The 22,999-nt window shown below is 37.4% G+C and overlaps 2 protein-coding genes across 3 annotated transcripts; both read right to left on the reverse strand.

Annotated features, from left to right (window-relative positions):
• Positions 1 to 1,341: 1,341 nt before the first annotated feature.
• Positions 1,342 to 10,123, reverse strand: LOC103451442 (FAD synthetase 2, chloroplastic). Its single transcript, XM_029091638.2, is given in 6 exon segments — positions 1,342 to 1,742; positions 1,744 to 1,894; positions 1,971 to 2,146; positions 2,259 to 2,394; positions 9,231 to 9,283; positions 9,709 to 10,123. Coding segments are annotated over 6 exon segments (1,239 nt in total). The 5' UTR covers positions 10,056 to 10,123; the 3' UTR covers positions 1,342 to 1,366.
• Positions 10,124 to 10,718: 595 nt separating this feature from the next.
• Positions 10,719 to 20,777, reverse strand: LOC103451443 (myosin-1). 2 transcript variants are annotated; one of them, XM_008390843.4, is made up of 24 exons: positions 20,435 to 20,777; positions 19,408 to 19,802; positions 18,709 to 18,810; positions 18,480 to 18,623; positions 18,234 to 18,384; positions 18,097 to 18,124; positions 17,399 to 17,564; positions 17,032 to 17,095; positions 16,903 to 16,916; positions 16,735 to 16,819; positions 16,326 to 16,429; positions 16,068 to 16,206; positions 15,297 to 15,415; positions 14,923 to 15,075; positions 14,742 to 14,831; positions 14,275 to 14,352; positions 13,958 to 14,116; positions 13,403 to 13,612; positions 13,074 to 13,279; positions 12,832 to 12,967; positions 12,396 to 12,525; positions 12,160 to 12,306; positions 11,970 to 12,037; positions 10,719 to 11,611 (listed from the first exon to the last, which is right to left on the reverse strand). In XM_008390843.4, exons 2-24 carry the CDS (start codon positions 19,777 to 19,779, stop codon positions 10,949 to 10,951), a joined length of 3,528 nt encoding a protein of 1,175 aa, XP_008389065.2. In that variant the 5' UTR covers positions 19,780 to 19,802; positions 20,435 to 20,777; the 3' UTR covers positions 10,719 to 10,948. The 2 variants fall into 2 exon arrangements, with proteins under 2 accessions (XP_008389065.2, XP_070667007.1); XM_070810906.1 differs by lacking the exon at positions 20,435 to 20,777 and adding an exon at positions 19,948 to 19,970.
• Positions 20,778 to 22,999: the final 2,222 nt, after the last annotated feature.

Below are 22,999 nucleotides of genomic sequence, written 5' to 3' on the forward strand. Positions count from 1 at the left end.
TAAAGTTATATTTTGTGACCCCCCAATAGTTTATGTTTATTTTTATTTTTAACCTTTAAAAATCAATAAAAAATAGTTACAGGACCAAATAATTGGTAGGATCACGTTCAAATGTCTTGCAACATTTTTCTTAACTTCCACGCAAAATATTTTCTAAAACTAAAAATTTCAATTTTTGACAAAAACTGTGACTTATAAACCACGTTTTATAATCGACTTTGAGAATTTATACAAGATTCATTATAAGCCAAAATTCGAGTGATTCTAGTCACATAATGTTTACTAAAATTACTTTACAATATTCCAAATATTTTCAACACGTGAAAATATATTTTGGGACCCTCTATTAGTTTATATTAATTTTTCTATTTTAAACCCTTTAAAAATCAAGAAAAAATAGTTTCATGACCTAATAAATGGTAGGATCACATTCAAATGTCTTGCAACATTTTTCTTAACTCCTGCGCAAAATATTTCATAAAACTAAAAATTTCAATTTTTTGACCAAAATCGTGAGTTATAACCCACGTTTTCCAATTGATTTTACAAGATTCATTTTAAGTCAAATGCGAGTCATTCTAGTCGCGCCGCATTTTTACTAAAATTAATTTAGGACATTCCAAATATTTTCGACACATAAAAATATATTTTGAGACCCCTTAATAGTTTATATTTATTTTTCTATTTTTCAACTTTAAAAATCAATAAGAAATAGTTTCGTGACCTAATAATTGGTAGACTCACATTGAAATGTCTTGCAACATTTTTCTTAACTCCCATGCAAAATATTCTCTAAAACTAAAAATTTCAATTTTTTGACAAAAGCTGTGAGTTATATAACTCACGTTTTCTAATCAATTTTGTGAATTTGTACAAGATTCGTTATAAGCCAAAATACGAGCCTTTCTAGTTGCACAACATTTTTTACTAAGAATAATTTAAGATAATCCAAATATTTTCAACATATAAAATATATTTGGGAGCCCTCCATTAGGTTATATTAATTTTTCTATTTTTAACCTTTAAAAGTCAAGAAAAATTAGTTTTAAGACCTAATTAATGGTAAGATTACGTTCATTGGTCTTACAACATTTTTCTTCACTCCCGTGTAAAATATTTTCTATAACTAAAATTTATAATTTTGTACAAAATTTATGGGTTGCAATAATGATATATGTGATGTACCCTCATCATCCATGAATCCATCATGACGTAGCACAATCAGAAAGGTAATACCTCTCTCTCTCTCTCTCTCTCTCTCTCTCTCTCTCTCATGTGTGTGCCATTCATTATTTTTCGGAAGAGGATGACGGATTTCATCCTTCTTTTAAAAAGACGAAATGAAAATCAAATCATTTGAACATACTCAAGATTGCGAATCACCAAATTCAATACGTAAGAGCCTCAAGTCATGTGTACCAACTCTATTACATACGCCTACGTCTACCTCATCATCCATTTCTATATGGACGTACCCCGTGTCAACCACCACCCTACACGATGATGCTCGGTCAGCATCCTCCCCAATACAAAGATAACACTTCTCGTACAGACCCTCCTTCGGAGCCAGATTTAACAAACTAGACTTTGGAACTGATAACTTGTGTTTGCTGCCTGGAAATCCTTCCTGGTCCTTCGAAGCATTCATTATCAGACGATGCTGCCGACCCAAGAGTTGTGAGACATACTTCATATCTCCCACAGCAAGGGCATGGCGAACACGAGTAGACGAGACTTGTCCCGTCTTTCAAATCACTCCACTGTATATTTATGGAGCATTCATTCTTGTCCATAACAGGGTTTATGATATAAGCCCCAATGCCATACTCTTCACACAACCTCACCAGCTCTGTCGCATCACCCGCAGCTTTGTATCCAAATCGGTAGTTTTCACCTGCCACAACCAGCCACTGCAAACTCCATTTCTAACTTAAAGTATGTAATAAATGGATTTCTTTACATTAACTTACCTGCCACAATCCCACGCACTCCAAGCTCTTTCAATAATTTCTCAACAAATTGCCTTGGTGTTAGATGTCGAACACTTGAAAATTCAATCTCAAACTCTGCAGGTGCCATGTCACCACAGTACGAGGCCCAAGAGGAAAGAACCCGCTTGCGATCACATTTAGCAACTATGGAAGCCCTGTTCAATTGAATTTACAAGAATATATGAAGTTAATTTAACAAAGCTAGAACCACCCAAACAAGGAAATTGAGTTCCAATGTGCAGCTCAGATCATAACTAATGACAATACCTTGGTTTCCAACCCAGTACTTCAGCCATTCCAACAAATGACAAAAGGAACGGAGGTCCAACCTTGGATGCTTGAACCGCAAGTTCTCGATGACCAATGTGAAGGGCATCAAATTTTCCCAGTGAGACTATTCCTCCTGGGAATGATAACAAAAGAGAAATGAGTTGCATATCTTAAGACGAATACAGAAAGTGTACCAAAGAAGTTAATATATAATGAACAAATGGAAAACCTTCTTTATGAGGATACAAGGTGATATGCAGCAAGCAACCAAAAGTACAGGCTCAGAATCAATGAGGGGAAGGTCAATCGAAAATATAGAAAGATATATTCCACGAGAGTAGCATCCATCTAAAGGAGCGTGAAGAGTTACTTAGTCATGTTTAATTAAGTTTTAATTAAAGTCAAGCTAGAGTCCTAGAATGTAGAAGATGCAGTTGAGTCTGTTCACCACGTTTGGATTTATTTCTGTTGCTTAGGGTTGCTAAACTCCAGAAAATCTGCACAAGTCAAGTTAGTGGTTATTGTGGAGCTTGGCTAACACTATTTCAGATGTAAACTTATTCAGTCGGTTATAATGAGAATCCTCAGCTTTCAATTACTGAGAAATAGAATTGTTCAAAGCATTCTTTACGTTTAGTGTTTCCAGTTCCCAATATCTGGTATCACAGCCCCTTTGGCTCTGGAAGAACTCGAAAAAGAGAGTGTCTTGCAGCAGTAAGAAACATTGGCAACTGAGAAAGCCACAGAGAGTTTTGTTCAACCTGTGATTCCACGGGTTGATGGTTATTACGACAATTGGAGCATGTTGATGGAAAACTTCCTCAAATTAAAAGAATACTGGCACCTTGTGGAATCAGGGATCGAAGCCCCAGTAGAGGGAGTCACGTTGACTGAGCAACAACAAAGGTAAGGGTGCACCGTTTCTTCTCTTAAGAGGAATAGGAATGTATTAAATTTCCTTATACAATTAGATTGGGAATCCTAGAAGTCTAATTGGAATAGGTAAGAGAGTGTACTTTCTTATTCCATATAGAATAGGAAACTTAATTAGAAAATAGGCATGTAAACCACACTCTATACTTATAAATAGGTTGCGGCAAGGCTACGGAAAGAGAGAAAAGCCATGGACAGCCGAGAGGGATAAAGGGTTATTAGTTCTATAGTTTTGCAGAAGTACTGTAAAACTCTACTATTAATCACAGAAGTCATGGTTTATCTACCCAGGAAAATCACAATTGGAAGTAGGCAAAAGTTCTGCCAAACCAGTATAAATCTTGTGTGTTTCTAATTATTCTCTAATTTGCTAAGTTTAGTCTATTGCCAGATACTTCAATCCACAGGAGAGTCAGAATATAACAATTGGTATCAAGAGCTTAGTTCAAGGTGTTCTACGATGTCAAAAGGAAAGGCGAACGCAGACCTAGGGCCTGCATTAAAACCTTTTGATGGCAAGGATGACTTCACAGATTGGCAAAGGATGATGAAGAATGTATTGATACAGCAAGAGTTGGATGACGCACTCGTTGCTGAGAAGCCTACGAACATGACAGTAGAGGCACGGAACAAGGTTCTCAAGAAGGCCACGAGCTCCATTGAGATCCATCTTGCAAAATCAGTCAGATCCCACATCACAGAAAAGATAACTGCTAAGGAAGCATGGGACAAGTTAGAGAATGTTTATATGGGCAAAAACATGTCCAATAAACTATTTCTCAAGGATGAACTACTCAGGATTCTACTGGAAAGAGGTGATATTGAAGATCAAGTATGAAGGTTTTAGAATTGCATAGCCAATCTTTAGAAGGTCGAAGAAATTTACAAAGATGATGATGTGGCTACAAGGGTAGATCAAAATCCGAGAAAAAAAGGAAAAGAAGGATGGTTGTTTAGAATGTGTTTTTGCCAATCAGTGAAGAAAAACTGCAAAATTTGGAAGGAGAAGAACGGCAAGATGGAAGGAAGCTCAAGTTCAGCTTATGCAGTCACTTAAGAAGCGAGTGACAGAGAGCTTCTTTCAGTAACATCAGGCTCCAAGGCTTTCACAAGGTAGATTTCGGGTACCGAATACACATGCCATATGTGTGCAGTAAGAGAATGGTTTGGTACCTACAAAGAGGTCAGCAGCAGAGATTTAATGGGGACGATTCACCATGTCTTATAAGAGGAATCATCAACGTTAGAATCAGAATGTTTGATTGAATGATACGAACTTTGTGAAACGCCAATTATATCCCTAGAATGAAGAAGAATTTGATTTCCTTGGGTACTTTAGACAAGGCCGGACTATGAGTACAGTTCTAAAGCAGGAACGACTCAATGCGATGTGAACAAAGATCACTAGTGGTAATGCAAGGTGACCTACAATCCAATACGTTGTATAAGCTAATTGGGATTATGATAGTTGGGGGAGCAGTTGTTTCCACAACGGAAGACTATTGAACTCTGGCATCACATGCTAGGGCACATAAGTTAGAAGAGGTTGCATGAATTGCACAAGAAAAGCCTGCTGGAAAGCGTCACATTGCAAACTGGACTTCTGTAAATATTGCGTTCTCGGGAAGCAAAGGAAGGTATCGTTCACAAGTAGCAATGCAGATAATCGAAGCAAGGAGCAACTCAGCCATATTCACTTAGATGTTTGGGCCCAGCACCAACTAAATCCAACGGTGGAGCAAAGTATTTTGTTATTTTCATGGAGAAAAGTTTGGGTTTATTTCATGAAGCAGAAATCCAAGGTTTTTGCAAAGTTCAAGGAATGGAAGACAGAAACCGAGAATCAAATTGGAAAAAAGATCAAGTGCCTGAGAAGTGACAATGGAGGTGATTATACAAGTAAGGAGTTTGCTGATCACTATAAGCCGGAAGGCATCATGAGGAACTTAAACTCTCATGAAAAGAGAGAGAAGCATCGATTTCATGCAGAATTGCCTAATCGTTTTTTAGCAGAGGTTGTTAATCATGCAAGCTACTTGATTAATAGGTCACCATCTACAGTTTTCGTTTTAAGAGTGCAAAAGAGTATGGTCTAAGAAACCAGTGGACTACTCCAAGCTCAGGGTGTTTGGCTGCAATGCTTATGCACATATTCCAAGTGATGAAAGGTCCAAGCTCAAACCTAAGTCTACACATTACATATTCTTAGGTTTTGAGAAAAGAGTGAACGGCTTTAAGCTTTGGGGTATCAACAACAAGAAGGTTGTCAGCCAAGATGTTGTCTTGATGAGACAACCATGCCTCTAAACAAAGCCGAAAGTAGTGACCTACAACACAATATGTTTTACAAGAATTCCGTTAATCAAACTAGAGGAAGATGAAGCTCAAGTGGAGCCAATTGAGCAAGTTGCTGAATCTGATAATTTTGGGGAAGAAGAAGAGCATCAGTATCGCTCAACAATTAAGAATCAAGTGGAGCAGGAAATAGGGCAGATTGAAGGCACTCCATTCCACTAGATATCCCAAGGGTTCGAACTCTTCAAGAGATACATTGCACTAGACAAACCCAATCGAAACAAGAAGAAACCTGACAAGTTTGGGTTTGACCAAGACGAAGTTAAATATGCTCTGAACATTAGTCAAGGTATCCAACTACTTATCAAGAAGCTATAGCAAGTGATGAGCAAGCTAATTAGATAAGTGCTATGACAGAAGAAATGGAGTCTCTTTACAAGAACCCTATATATGGGAGTTGGTTCCTATGCCCAAAGACAAAGCTAGTTGGATGCAAGTGGGTATTTAAAAAAAAAAGGAAGGACTACATGAACAGCAAGCCATGAGATTCAAGGCAAGACTCGTGGCTAAGGGGTACTCATAGAATGAAGGGGCGAATTATGACGAGGTCCTTTCACCCGTAGTCAAGCATACTTCTATCAGATTGTTTTTAGCAATGACAGCACAACATAACATGGAAATTGAGCAAATGGATGTGAAAGCTGCCAAGACAGTGGTACAAAAGGCTTGATTCCTTTATGCTGAAAATTAATTTTAGAAGATGTTTATATGACTGTTGTGTCTACTATCATGTTTAATTAAGTTTTAATTAAAGTCAAGCTAGGGTCCTAGAATGTAGGAGATGCAGTTGAGTCTGTTCACCACATTTGAATTTATTTATGTCGCTTAGGGTTGCTAAACTCCACAAAATCTGCACAAGTCAAGTGTGGTTATCGTGGAGCTTGGCTAACTTTGGGGCTCTGGAAGAACTCGAAAAAGATAGTGTCTTGCAGCAGCAAGAAACATAGGCAACTGACAAAGCCACTGAGAATTTTGTTCAACCTGTGATTCCATGGTTTGATGGTTATTACGACAATTGGAGCATGCTGATGGAAAAATTCCTTAGATGAAAAGAATACTGGCACCTTGTGGAATCAGGGATCGAAGCCCAACATAGGGGAGTCGTGTTGACTGAGCAACAACGAAAGTAAGGGTGCACCGACTCTATTCTTAGAAGGACTAGGAAAGAATCAAATTTTCCTTATACAATTAGATTAGGAATCCTAGAAGTCTAATTGGAAAAGGTAAGAAAGTATAGAATAGGAAATTTAATCAAAAAATAGGCATGTAAACCACACCTTATAATTATAAATAAGGTGTGGCAAGGCTAGGGAAAGAGAGAAAAGCCAGACACAGCCGACATGGATAAAGGGTGATTAGTTCTAGAGTTTTGCAAAAGTGCTAACTCAAAGAAGCCATGGTTTCTTTACCCAGGGAAATCACAACTGGATGTAGGCAAAAGTTATGTCGAACCACTATAAATCTTGTGTGTTTCTAGTTATTCTCTAATTTGCTAAGTTTAGTCTACTGCCGAATACATCAAAGAGCAAGATCCACAGGAAAGTCAGAATTATAACAGAGGAGACCTCCAAACAAATATGGGGCTCTTTGGAGAAGAAATATGAAGGGTTAGAGAGATTGAAGCGTGCAGTGCTTCAAACCCTAACAAGGACTTTGAAACCCTACAAATGAAATCAGGTAAGTCCATCATTGATTTCTTTGCTAGAACCCTGGGAACAGCAAGCAAGATGAGATCCAATGGTGGCACCATAGAAGAAGTGAAAGTCGTTGAGAAGATTTTGAGATCATTGACTCCGAAATTTGACTACGTTGTCTATTCAATTGAGGAGTCAAAGGACGTTGTTAAGTTACGAGATGATGAACTCCAAAGCTCTTTGTTAGTGCATGAAAGGCTTAACCGCACCATTGCAGTGAAGAACAAACAGCGCTGAACGCTTCCACTTTCTCTAAGCCCTTAAATGCTCGAGGAGGAAGAGGTAGTCAATGCCATCGAAGCGGTGGACGGTTTGGGAATCAGGATGATAGCAAATCATCTTGTGTTTTCAGGAGAGATGTTGTCTCTCAAGAAAAAGACGAGGCCACTATGACGTCCAAGGTTGAGTGTTATAAATGTGGAAATTTTGGTCACTACAAGCATGAGTGCTACACAAAGTTGCCAAAAGAAAAGACGAGAATAATCAAACTTTGCTAAGAAAAAGGAGGAAGATACACTTTTGATGGCCTTTCATGCACTGACAGAAACTGATCAGGAGACAAGGTACGTGGACATTGGTTGTAGCAACCACATGAGAGGATGTAAGTCTTCCTTTGTTGATTTAGATGAAAGCTTTCATTCATGTTGTGAATATAACGTTTAAAATTGAGAAAAAACAGAATAAACTAAAAAAAACGACAACAAAATAACCAAGACAAATAACACTAAGAATTAACATGGTTCGGCTATATGTGCCTACGTCCTCGGGAAAGCAACAACAATCTTTCACTATATGAAGAATGAGTACAGGTTGCAGACATCTTAAACTAAACCTTTGAAGCAACCCGCATTCAAGAAGTTGAGGAACATGCTTGGTGTTTGTTCAGTCCAAAGCATTGATCATGAAAAAGGTTATGTGCTGGTACAAAAATCCTAAAACTGTTTTTTGTAGATATCAGTTTAAGGGAGGGTGCTAAGAGTTATCTAGTGATGTTTAATTAAGTTCTAGTTAAATAAAGGTGACGTGGTAACTTACAGACCAAGTCAAGCTAGAGTCCTACAATGTAGGAGATGTGGTCGATCATGATGAAGGTTATGTGCTGGTAGAAAAACCCTAAACTGTTTTTTGTAGAAATCAGTTTAAGGGAGGGTGCTAAGAGTTATTTAGTCATGTTTAATTAAGTTTTGGTTAAATAAAGTGGACATGGTAACTTAGAGACCAAGTCAAGCTAGAGTCCTAGAATGTCGGAGATGTGGTTGAGTCTGTTCACCACATTTAAATTTATTTCCGTTGCTTAGGGTTGTTAAGCTCCACAAAATTGGCACAAGTTGAGTTGGTAAACTCCTCTATTACTGAGAAATACAATTGTTCACAGCATTCTTTATGTTTAGGGTTTCCAGTTCCCAACAAGGAGATGATGTTTTTACTAGATGAAAACTTACTAGAAACAAAGGGGAAGTGTTAAGATGCAACTTGTTGAATAACTTTTTTTACAAAAGACAACATGTTGAATCACTGAAAATGCATATGGGGACATCGGAATGGTGCAGTTCTGATGAACCGAATCGAGGAACTTGGAAGTTTTCTTAATCCTTAAACTCTACTCAAAGCGTGTTTGTTAGCATAGGAAATCTTTGTGCTTTTCCGAATCTGTGGATAATTTCTTTCCCCTATTTTGCTTAGAAGTTATTTAAATGACTTTAGACTTGGGTGACATAGAAGGTTAGTTCTCCTCGTCAAAATTAGCATCTGTAAATCTAACGTCACCAGATGCACTGTGTCACAGTGTAGAAGAATCGCAAATCGCAATATACTGACTTGGTACTTGAAGAAGCAGCTAAAAGGAATTATGGCATAATATGCTAACAAAATTCTTACTGTAATATATTGCATACAATATCAAACTAAGGAAAAAGCTTACATATATAATGTGATACAAAAATGCCGTTGAGAAGGTGAAAAAGGGAAAGTAGAGTTGGAATGAAACCTGCAACAGAGGACAATCCTTCGGGGGGAAGCTCGCATTCATCTTCTCGTTGGCTTTGCAAAAGGGAAAGGAATCAGAGTTTGACCACAGACAAACATGCCTACATATACTTGCATTGCAGGGTGTGTAGCTAAAGTAATCAACATTGAAACCATCTTAAGGAAAATTGAAACATTGATTCATGTTAAAAAGTAATCAACATTGAAACCATATTAAGGAAAATCGAATCAATTGATTCATGTTAACTCCTACATCGTAATTTCTAAACCAAATTGAACGATAACAATATCAAGATGAGATTCTGAACAATGAACACCCTTTTAGATTTAAGATATGATTAAGTTGTAGCAAGGGGAAAATTTGATCACAAGTAAAATGAAATGTGAATTGCATTACTGAATGAATTTATAAATCAAGCAAAAGATAAATAAAATAAAAGGGAAAGGGCAGGGATGAGCAGTTGAGTAGAGTAGAGTACCTAAAACAATGGGGGAGGGCGGTAATGTCGGGGGAAGACGACTTAGAAGAAGGAAGGATGGACGAAAAACGAACCGCCCTTGTGTGAGAGTGAGAGTGAGAGTGAGAGAGGGCAGACGACAAGGGTAGGGGTTTGAGAGGCGGAGGGCAGGGGTAGCAGCGGAGGTGGGCGATTCTGGTGTTGTAAAACCCTAAGCCGAAGATAAAGACAAAGCCGAAGCCGAAGCCCAGCTGCGGATGGTGGAGGTGGAGGTGGAGGTGGAGGTGGAGGTTGAGCCGGTGGAGGTTGGAGTCCCGAAGTCGCAGGTGAGGGGTAAGACGAGAGCAGCCGCCACCACGGCTCAACATTATCTGCGGACGCGGACGCGGACGCGGACGCAGTCTCACAACTCAACCCACAAACTAAACAAGCTTCCTCTGTCCTGTTAATTTTGTTGGGGTTTCCGGAGTCGGATCCTCTCCGGATCCCTTCTATGCGGAGTCTGTGGATGGTTTAATCTTGGCCGTCCGTGTACAATCCTACGGCCACAAATAGATTGAATTATTTTTTTTTCACTTTATAACCCGCAAGTATTGTGGAATGTGGATCACTGGATTCATGAAACGTGCAAGTTCATTGTGGGGGTGGAGAGCGAATGGGACCCCCTTGGTGCGCACCGTTATAAAGTCGCAATTCTTCAACTTTGTGCCTTATTTTCCAATTCTTACATAATCATAACGATAAAACCATGAACAGCAATAATAATTGTAAGATAAATAGGACTTTTCCAGGGTCGCCGGTGAATTTTCTTGTCGGCGGAAACGTGACGTTTGTTGGTAAGGAAGAGGAGCACGATGGAGATTGGGCTCCCCTCCCCTAACCTCTCATAATGCCACCCCCAATTGGTCCGGTGGCATTCCGAGAGCAGGGAAGTCTCTCGCTCTCTCCCCCATACTTTGTTGCCTTTAAATAATAACAACATTCCATATACTCTGGTAATGTCAAAGATTTCATTCAGTCATTCATCAATGTAGAGAATCGAACTTGCACTATAAATAAGAAAACGTATACATACATACTGGAGTAACTAGCAGCTCAGCTCTGCTCTGCTCTACAAATTAACAAAGCACCAAATCGCTTGCAACAACTAAACTCTGTGTCACAATTTCTATGCGGCAACCACATTCCTCAACTATAAAAATGGAAGGGGTTTAGCATAAACAACACAGCTAGCCCATCTCCAACAGAATAATTCTGTTACTTAATTTATCCTCGAGCTGTTCCGCCTTCCCCACCACTTCTTTTTCACCCTGTCAGCACTGCCCCCCTCTTCATTCCCAATCTTATGCATAATCAACTTTGTCTCCCTTAGTCTTGCCCCGTAATCCTTCTTCCAAGCCTCAAACATCTGCTTCAACCTTCTTAGCTCTTGGTCTGGATTCAGACTTGCTTCCACTTTACCAGACTTTACCTCCACCAAGAACTTGGCATCGTCGCCAAAAACTTGACTCCTCTGATCAAATTCTTCAGTTAACCGGCTTATGACGCTCAAACCTGCACTCAATGGTCTCACCCCATTGCTATCTTGGCCTCTATGGTTACTTCCTGTATCCCAACTCTGGTCACGGTCATCACTTGCATTCACTGATGCATCAGAATTTCTCCCAGAATCATCAATGGCTAAGCTCTTCTTCGCAATTGAGAGGCTGGATTGTAGGGATCTCATTTGTTTCTGCCACACTTCTTCCATGGATTTCATTTTCAGCTCATATTCCGACCAGCGGCTCTCATACTGTTGGAGACGTTGGTGGAGGATGTCATTCTCCTCTTCCTTCTCTCGCAAGGCAGCTTCAGCTTTAAGAACGCGGCGCTGTAGTTCAGCAAGGAAAGATGCCTTTACCAGAACCTCATCTGACTCGTTAGCCTGTTTGAGATTCTTAACTGTTAATTATTCCCATGAAACATATGCCTGATTCCGTGCAGAATATTGTTATCAGATAGAAAACATAGTACGAACTGGTGCAAGTGCTTGCATAAACACCCACAAAGTCTCAAACAACATTTATGGCACTCACACCAAACAGCAGTAATTGAACCTGATGAAAGCCATTATGAGGCTCAATTTATACATGAAAGTTTTGCATCACTGGAAAGCATGCAAATAAAATCCATACCAGATGGGCAATACCAATAATTTGAAAGATACAAACGTTAAAATGTAGGTGCAAAGGCCATAATGAGGTAACAAGGAAGCTAGAATAGATAGAAGTGTACAGGACTACCTTCATGCTTCCAGGCTTCAACAATCCTATACTTCCTGAGCATTTTCTGACCAACCAGCCACGAAGAACTGCAAAGATAGCTTAAACTTAGACAAAATTATCAAATATATAGACGTTGGGTAGTATGGACTGCTTAACCTTTAACATGTTGACACAAGTTCAACAAGATTGAGGAACAAAGCTATTGCACCTGATTGTATCACGATTGATGCAGCATAAATGTTGTTGAATTTCTTCCTTGCAAACCTGCTTTTGACCTGCTTTTGTATGACAACAGCAGCTCTATGCCTCTCTAGTAATATTGAGTACTCCTTCCTGGTTTTCTGTCCCCTTATGACTGCATTAAGTAAATTACAATAAATAACCAAATGCTTCTTGACAAAATTTGACAAAGTTCACCAAAATAAACAATGAGCAGGTTAGTACATGATTGAAGCGTGGTGATTCCTCTCCTCAGCTCCTTGAGGTAACACCGGGCTTGGTGTCCTCTAAAGCAGCTTTGAACACGTAAAATACCATGGAGCGTACGGTTTCTGGTGTCCTCAAGCACCCCAATCTGCATCAAATTTCCACACCACTTTGATATCAGTAAAGAATAACATGTACGAAAGATATTCCAAACAGCTGACACGGCCAATGACTTTAGCTCAGGTTTTTAGATAATCTTGTATATAGATTTAAACACATCAAAATATCTGAACGGTGGAAAACATTAAAATATATGCATAAAAGTGTTGGAACCTAGGCATGATAAAAGCATAGCCACACGATAGTCTTATCTCTACCCAGATGCACTAGTCTGACTGTCCAAAACAGGTAGCATATTCATTTTCCTTTCCTCAAAAGCAATACATCAATTTACCTGTCCAGTTCGGAAAAACAACTTTGTATAGCCCACTTGATACATCTCTGGTAATATGTTGAACTGGTGAAGAATAGCTACTGAAACACTAAGTGGATCCTGCGATGCAACATTCTCCAGCAGAAGAAAACCATATCTGATGCAACATTCAACAATGGCGAAGCAAACAAAAATGATAAGATACTGGAGACATGTATAAGGTATTTGAAAGACGAAACAGAAGTAAAGATATCTTGTGTTACCTTCTTGCAAACTTCTGGTGTGACATTCTGGTAGGAAAGCCAGATCTTGATATGCGAACCACTTCTAGAACTCCACAACATCTCAGCTGCTGCAGTACGAGTCCTTGCTCATATAGTCCAGGGGATTGAAGATTGTTGGGCTTGATACAACGTATGAAATGTGGAGTGGTGTTTTCTAGACGTTTCATCAATAGGAACAATTGACTCTAAATACCAACACAAATAAGTTAATTGAAAGAACACAGTTAGCAGATAGTTCTGTATCTTATCACAATTATAATCTTCGTTGAACTCAAAGTCATGTTCTTAAAAACAGGAAAGCAACATACCTTAAATTTCGTTGCAACACTCAGCTTCTGGGAGTCTACTCCGCCACCTGTTTTATACAGGGGACCAACTAAAGGCTTCTCAGGTCGATTAAGCATACTAGATGCGAATATCTGAGGAAGGTGGCATGAGCATGATGAAAGAAGCTGAATAGAATCTAAATGCAGTAAGTCCCTGTTCTTCTCCAAAAATCCTGTTGTGTCATATGAAACCTGAGTGGAAGACCAGGTGGAACAATCAACAGTCAGGCAAGCAAGAAAAAGTTGAATAAAAAGCTTTTTCTCTATTCTTTTTGTCAGTACTACGAGATAATGTATAGAAGAATTGTTAGCACCCAATCCTCGATTTAGGTCCAAGGGGAGGGTTGGGCTTGGCTACGGTTCAGAAATTTTCAAATCTGATCAAGCAAGGAAATGTACATTGACAATTTTCTTTATGCCAGTTGTGCTTTAATATAATCAGGAGAAATTATAAAGAAAATAAAATATAATATAATTGTACATTAACAATTAATGAGAATATAAAAAAATTGAAAATCAATTAATCAAAAGGAGTACCTCTCCTGCATAATGACTGACAGCAAACGATTTGTCTCGTTCTCCTTTGAAACAAGAATTAGAACTCAGATGTTGCTTAAGCTTGTTGGCAAAGGTCAAATCAGTACCATTTGGGAAGGTGGACTCCTCATCTAACAGGGACAGTAATCCCAACGGCCTCTGCATTTATGTCACAAGAAGTTCAGGGACACTCGTACTATAAATTTAGTTCTCATATACTAATTGGCTCAAGGGTTCCAAGCATCACTAACTTCATTGGTTATCATCACTTAAACAAGGGACAACTGTAAAGGGAAGGAAAGGGATAAGCTCAGTACCTTTTCAAAAAGACCAAGACAATCTTGGTTGTCTTCAAATTCAACTTTTGTCCAATCAATTCCATCTTGGATGTATTCCTGAAAAGAATAAATAATAGCTAGTCAATAAATTAAGCATGTGCTCTGCTCTAATAAACTCTTCGTTCGATTAATTCAATCCAAGCATAAACGTACCAATAAATTAAGAATCATTTAAGAATTTGATTCACAGGGCAAGCATGATGTACTTATCATGGGTTTTAATTATTTTGGCTTTAAATTATTACTGATGAACTAAAATGAGAAATATAATTGTGATGGCATGGTTGCTTTTAAACAGGCTGTGCAGTGCGAATGGTTTTCTAGTCTAATCTATGGACACAATAAATATCTAACTAGAACTCAATGAAACCCTGTGGAACAGAGAAAGCAAGGAATCAACAAGTCATTATTGTAGTTATAGTATTAAAAATGAATGGGATACTTACATCCTGCTCTAACTTGAATAAGTGACGATTGAAGTGTTGTTGCAATCTCTCATTTGCATAATTAATGCAGAACTGTTCAAAACTATTTCTCTACAGGATTAAAAAAAAAAAAAAACAAATGTTCAGTTAAAAAAATGTAATACACAAACAGAGATCCGATTAAAGCATAAAGAAAACATACATCAAATGATTCAAAACCATAGATATCAAGAATGCTGATAGATCTGCCAGTACGCCGTTTTCCTACTGCAAGTGATTTGTTAATTTGTTCAACCAGCCACTCAAACAGACATGCATAAATTGACTTTGCCAAAGCATCTCTTGTGTCGATGGCCTGAAAAATGCAAGAGAATTTAATGGAGGACATGAAAATCATATCAGTATGCTTGGTATAGTTTAGTCAACAATTAATGGAACCCGCCTGGTCGTTACAGAACCAAATACTAATCATCTGAATTCTTTTGTACAAGTGATCTGAGAGAAAGAGATTCATTTTTGTATCTTTTTTATTTATACAACCCAAGACAACTATTAACTCTCTGAAAGATTTCTTACCTGTGATAGCGTTAGCTTTTGGACAATACTGTCAATACCAACTCTCATATTTCGAGTTGATAAAGCAAGCTTAAGCTCATCTACACCACATCCAATCAATTTTGCGACATTGAACAAACCTGAAAATGAAACTTGAATCATTAAACTCATTTAACCAATGAAAACAAAGACAAAGTGAACTATATAGTCAGCAAGAAAATAAATCACAACAAGAGCCATATTTACAACCCCCCCCCTCCAAAAAAAAACCCGCTCAAATAGTTCTCATTATGAAAATTGAAAAACAAAAATCTCCTCTTTCAAAAGGAATCAACAAATCACAAAACTTCAAGGAAATCTGTCTCAAAAAAGGAGGTCCCTTCTTTTTGTGGAAGAACTTCAAATCCTTTAAAATGAAAATTACAGCACGAAGCATTGATACGATGCCAACACAAGTATTACACTCAGCTAAGCTATATATTGTCCTAAGAAATTTTAGCAACCTTCTCACTTACCTTCTTATTTCAACCTTCTGACTTCTCATCATGCCACGTGTACTCCAATAGAACTCAAAACTAAAATTATATTAAAATCTCACTACTTTTATTCTTTTGTTAGTATAAATAAATTTTAGTTTGTCAACAAAAAAAAAAAATTAAAATTTTTAGTTTTGCATGCTAGTGGAATACACGTGGCATGTGTAGAAGTGAGAATGTTGAAATGAGAAGGTAAGTGAGAAGGTTAATATCACTCCCCTATTTTCGTTCATTCTATCCTCTCGAAGATTGTTACCTTCATCTTCTACAGGTTCAACATGATTTTCATTATCAATCACACTAAATGAGATGTTTCCCAGCCACAAAACTGCAGCAAGCATTGCAAATACACCTTGCTGGTCTTCTTTGTTTATATGGACAACATCTAGAGCTTCCTGAAAATGGTAAGATTCATCGTGAGTTCACATGCACATGATATTTCAAAATGGTTAAAAGGCGAAATAGATACCTAGACTACAGATAGGTGTGTGCTGCATAAAATAGGAAAGAGTACCTTCACCACACTGAATTCTTCAGCATCATTAACCCCAGAAATGGAATAACAATTGCTTTGCTTCAGATATTGGTACTCATCTGCACTCTTCAAGTTCAGCATCTCTGTGACATACAACCAAAGGAACAATATACGGAATTTTCTTAAGCCAGCACACACATGCAAAACATACGTATACACCAATTAGTTACAGGCAAACATTATGAGTGTGTGGGTTGAGGGGGCTTTGTGACTCAATTCTATACAAAGCACGTATGAGAGTCATCAGCCATATAGTTTTCTGAAACTATAAAAGAAGACATAATGGATGATATGAGTTAATACAAAATTGCCTCTAAATATAATACGTATCTTATATATTGTTAAGTGATATATGAAGAAAATAGAAAAGGTAATCAGAATTATTAACCTCTAAGAGCAGGTGGAGCTCCAGCACAAAGCTGATAAAATATATGATAGGACCTTTCACCTTCAGTGCATTGGACCACTCTAGACTGTTAAAAAATTCAATTAGACAATGGACTTGTATGAAAAATTAAACAAGCTACAAACAAGGATCAGAGTAAAAAATGATTACCTTTTCAAGCAAAACTATGTCATACAGGGGAAACAGACACAATAAAAGGTCAGTCTAAATATGGTTTTAAAAAAAGAAACACATATGTAAATAGAATTCGCTGAGGAAACTTGGGAGGACTGAACTTACAAGTTTGAATATTGGCACCAGAAATTTTTCCAGTTTCACTAAAGTGGATTTCAATCAATTTTCCCTGCAACATATTTTCTCATAGTAATCAGTATTGCTACATGAAGGGTAATTAAATATACTCCACAATCTGTATTCCCGCTTTTCCAGCCTTGTCCCTTCTCCCCATCTCTCCTCCTCATCCCCCTCTCCCTGCCTCTCCTCCTCCTCCCACTTCTCTCTCCCAGCTGCACCGGCCACAGCCATGGCGTGGAGGTTTGTCCTCTGCACCATGGCCAGACTGGAAACTGGTTCCTTTTTCTTAATTTAATAAGTAGAAAGAAATGAACCTAAAGAAAGAGCATTCATGTGAAAACTGAGAGCTTACAAAGCGACTTGAGTTGTCATTTCTCAATGTTTTCGCATTACCAAAGGCTTCCAGTATCGGGTTAGTTTTCAAAATTTCATGCTCTATTCCACTTCCACCTCCAAGTGCAGCCAAATATTGCATTGCTATCTTCGCAGTTTCAGTTTTTCCTGCTCCACTTTCCCCACTGTATGGACATGAAAAATAGATGTTTGGGTGTCACTGAGGCTAATTCTATACACAAATTAAATACATATCCAATATGGAGATAAAGCATTCATTAGGGACGCTGAAATAACATCATATATCTCAGGTGCTACATCATGAAAGTTACAAATGATATTACTTAAAGGAATAAGAGTTGATTTCTTAACAAAAGGTTCTTTTATACTCCTAAGCAAAATGAGGAATGCTTTAATTTAGAAGATTTATTATTCTGCAAGAATAAAAGGCTGTGCTTGAACTATCTGCTTCATTCGACACTTCTATTCTTCTTACTCTCTTATTTTTTTGTGTTATTTTGTATGTCTGTTGGAGTGCTTTCATAACTATACATCTTTTCTTATGATCAGTGTCCTTAATTGTGGTGCAGCAATCATGTAGTTTCGATCAAATTCACTCAAGGAACAAAAGGCTACAATTATATAACTGACTCATTTAAAATAAAATGTTAACTGGAACAATTGAATACAGAAAAGAAAATGTCACACTTTACTGACCTTATAATTATAGACTGATTTACTTCATCTGGAAGAAAAATAGGAGTAGGTTAGAATCTACAAATTAATGACACTAAGCTAATATGGTATGAACTGCTGAAAATTCCATCATATAAATTGTGAATAAGTAAATCCACCTCTAACCATTTCCCGAATGGCTGTGTCTGCAATGGCATACACATGTGGACTTTCAACTGCTTTACGCTTGTATGCTTCAATGTATTCATTCCCATATAAAGAAACTCTCTTAAAGGGATTGACAGCAACCAACACCGGTCCCGCTTTTGTCTGAGATAGACAATTATACCCACAAAAGCATTTATTAAACGAAAGAAAACTCGGAAGTAGATTTCAAAGTAGACAAATACAATATAAACACTTACATAAATCATATCCTGATTGTATCTATACTGAAGATTGTACAACACTGATGGCTCATTTAGGTAACTAAGTTGCATGAGATCATCCACACCATCAAGGATATCTGGATTAGCTGAAACCAAATCTTCAGTTTTTACCGTTACAACCTACACATGAATAAAAAAATGAAATTAACTCAAAAATCAAACTAGTATCACATCATACTTCCATGGTTTTCAAAAGGTGTCTTACTTTATCGTTAGGAAGTGATATAACAGATTCAGCGCCTGAGGTAGACAATATTCTCCCCAGTTCCCAATTACGGTTTGGAAGTTGGAACCAAGATTGAAGCTTCTGAAACAATAATTCTAACGTGTAAGAAGTACTAATACAACCATAATAAGTTATCAAGATCAACTCAAACCATTATAAAATAACTACAGCTAACTTTTTATAATCCCATGGCCATATCTGCTGTCAGCAGGTTAAGAATAGAATTACATATGCTTTCATGGAGATAGAGAAATATGAAAAAAGAATTACAAGTGAATCACCCATTTCGTAGAGCATTAATTTCTGCAAGGCACAGGCCAGAAGATAACAACCCTAGAGATTTTATAATATAACAATTCCCCCTGCTGCAAATGGGATACTAGTTTGTTCTCACACCTTGAGGCACACACCACAAAATTCCTATATGTAACTGACAATCAACATGGAACTAAAGGACACATGTATAATAATACAGCACACGTGCATCTACATTGATTGTGCGTATGCATAGATGATTATATGAATATCTATGAAAAAAAGTATATGCAAGCTAACAAAAGCAAAGGGGCAAATAAAACCCCTGATTTTGCAGCATGTAAGCAAGAAAGTCAAGGTTCTTTTCCTTTCATTCTACCAAGAAGCAAATTTAGCTAAAATTTCAAGTGCATGACTAAATACCTTCTTCACAGCATAAGGATTGGTGTCACCCCACCTATGTTCCCTACGGGATGAAGCTATTGAAGGCATAGATGGAGCAACAGAATCCAAGTCTTCATCACCCCTTGGGGGGCTGTCTTCGATGGAGATTGTGTTCCTGCCATATGGTGAATCGTCTACCTGTTCCATGTCGCCAAGAGGCCCAATACTACCCTCAACTCCCTCAAAACCACCATTTTCTGGAATACTCGAGGAGATGACATTGCTATTTCCCAAATTCCCATCATCAGATTTTCCAAATCGATCAGAAGCTGGTAGACCTGAGAACCTAAAATCTCCGGGCAATGATTTGATTGACTGGAAGGAAGGTGGGGCCCTGGTTTTCTGCGACATTTCCTCTATAGAGTTTCTGCAACCTTCAAGATCGAAAACCAAATAAAACTGAGATCAAAAGACTTACTTTTCCAACAAAGAAAATAGGCATATCGAATTTTAGCAAGGTCCCACGAGATGACTTATCCAACAATCTCAGTGGCGGGGACCATAATCCAAGATACAGACCACACTAATTTTCTCTTGTCAGCCACCAATCAAATGTTCAACGCCAAATGATGCTTGGTATGATCCTTAAAGAATCTCAAACTGATACTGGTACCAAATCTCCAGAAAATTAATCTAAGCAAAGTTTATCTGAAGAAACCTAAATCAATCTCATCTTTCAACAGTTTGTAAATAGAGAACTGCTTCTTGAATAATCTTTAGAGCAATGCCGTTTAGGAGAAACAGATCTTTTCTTCCATGCACTGTCTGGTTGCTAAGAAATTGAATAAAACAACAAAGTATGGTCGACTCGCAATAAATTGTCTTGACTCAGTCTAGTCAACTCGATGAGTTCAAGTTTTCAAATTTCAACACAAAGAAGCCAAACTTAACATACCAGGAAACTCAGATTACCCTTTTATTTACTTCATTCATCTACTCAGAAAGTAACCACCAAATTCAAGTTTAAAACACACAGAATTACTCAAACTCGAACTGATCCACTTACCTCGAACAAAAAGTGGAACCCACTTCGGAATTCGACTCAAATCCTCCGATCAATCACGAATACCCTAAAAATGTGGTCAGAAACTCAGAGCTCAGCCCAAAAGTTCAAGGCAAAAGCTCTAACCTTTGACGAGGAAAGTTGAGAGAACGTGAGGAGGAAGACAGATTCCTTTCAGGAAAAACCCTAATAATTGGGTTTTTTTTTGGGGGGGGGGGGGGGCGCTTGTGAAAAACAATCAAAATGTTGAACGTGAATCTGACAGTATGTGTTTGGATTGTGAGAAAATGAGAAGAGAAAAATGCAAAGGTGTGTGGAGAGGACGCAGCTTTTTTGGCTCTTTTTTTCACTGCTCCACATGAATCCACGATAAAAGAAAAATCGGAATTTTTTTAAATTTGAATTTTTTATGGTATTAAAATTTTATTTTTATTCGGGGCTTTGGCACGGCACCAACCGACTTTAAAACCAAGATATTAACGGTTTGGGGAATTGGAGGTGAATTGACGGTGTTGGCCCTTTCAATTGGTACAATGGAGACGAAATCCAAAACCGAAGATTCACGTATCAAACAAATGATATGAAGAAGATTCATATCTAAATTTGTAATTTGAATTCCAATTTGTGCTAATATTTAAAGGGTTTTTTTTTTGTTTGTTCAAATTATGGGTTTACTAACGGAAGCGTGAATCGGTTGTTGCGAGAATGGGATTTTGTTTATTTTTCATGTTTGTAAGTATAGTGATGGAAAAATATGATTAATTACATAACTGTCTACAATTGTCATTGGTTTAGAGTTTAAGATTTCACTTTTATAGGAATTTTAGTGGAAATTTTTGATGAAAATGTTAACACTAATATTTCATAAATAATTGTTTTTGTACATACCCAAGCATGAATATGAAGCGAATTAAATCTTATACCACTAAATTAGCTAACATAACATGTTAAAACTTAAAAAGGGAAAATAGAAAAGAAGGAAAAAAAAAAGTGAAAAATTAGAAAGAAAAAAGCATGGAATGGTTGGGCTATTGGAATCGAATAGCTTGACCTTAAAATAATGGATTGAATACGCAATTTTGAGGAGAGGTTAAAATAGAAGGTGGGTCCTGCGCCTCCTCCTCCGATGCACAAAAGAAAGTAGTTTTGGGTTGGGTTGGGGCCCTTGGGGTTGGTCCGGGTTTTTTTCAAGATCTAAATAGTCCCTTTCAAACCAAATAAATTGCTACACTTTTAGATTTGGATGTGGACAGGGATTGGAGGGCGAAGAGGCAACGAGGTCTGATGTTAACAAGGGAGTGAGAGCATGTGATTAGGGCACGTCAACACACAGAAGGAGACAGCCTCACAACTTTTTCGTTCCAACTTGAAAAGAAGAAAGAGCCGGCACTCGTCGGCAGGCGGGAAAACATTACCAATAGATTAGATAGATCCTCATGTCATGACTGCGTAAGGTGTAACCGTGTAATGCACTTTGTACTGTCCTCCTTCCCGCCTCCCCCTCTCATCACCACTACCTCATTCTTTTTTTAACAATATTTTATAATACTAGCACGAAAAGAATCTCATTTTTTAGAGTCTTCTTATCATTTCTTTAGATTAGATAGATCCTCATGTCATGACTGCGTAAGAGCATCTTCAATGGAGGCTTTATTTTCTTTGAGGCTACCACATTTGTAGCTCTAAATGAAAATTTTCATCCCCAATAGGTTGAAAAATATGACTACATCCACCACATGGGCTAGCAATTTGAATCATTAGGTAACAAAAAGTTAGATTACATCTAGTCCCAAAAAGTAGGGGACCCACACCAAAGTGAGGGCCCAATCTTGGGTTTTTTTTTTTTTTTTAGTTTAGAAATAGGTGAGCCTCATTTTTAATTCCAAGACATGATTTAAAGGGTTTATTTTCAATTGTTTGTTCAATTAAGAAAACATATACAAACAACAACCATTTTTTGTGCGATTGATTAGAAAAAAATGTTGTGCTTTGTGTTTAATTTTCTAGATTGAAAAAAATCATAAGAAATGATGAAATTTAACATTGGTAGTTTGGAGACCTAAACCAAAAATATAACAAATAACATAACTAAATTGTGATAAGATTATCAAATCCAATGGTTGTTATGAAATGAAAATTTTGTTTGATTTCGGAGAATGTGTCAATCAGAGAAATAAACCAACGGATGAGATTGAGATAACATAATCAAATCCAATGGTTGTTATGAAATGAAATCTTATATTGTCTGATTTCAAAGAAACAAACCAACAGATGAGATTGAGATAAGAAAGCCTACAACAGTGCATAAGTGATGAAATTTAACTTTGTCATAATTTGAATTTTTTTTAGGTTAAAAAGTTCATAAACTAAAATTTCAGATATAACACATTAAAAATTCAAGTTAATAAAAGTTAAGACAAAAATAAATTTACCGCGCAATCAAATTACTACATAAATAAAATATATAGCCTCATATAGAGTCCGAAAGATATATAACCCCTTATTGGGAGAAATTCTGTTAATTTCTTTCCTTTATTTTCAATAAAATTGTAAAAACTGCAACAAAAA

Source organism: Malus domestica, chromosome 13 (assembly GCF_042453785.1).
Source record: "Malus domestica chromosome 13, GDT2T_hap1".
NCBI lineage: Eukaryota > Viridiplantae > Streptophyta > Magnoliopsida > Rosales > Rosaceae > Malus > Malus domestica.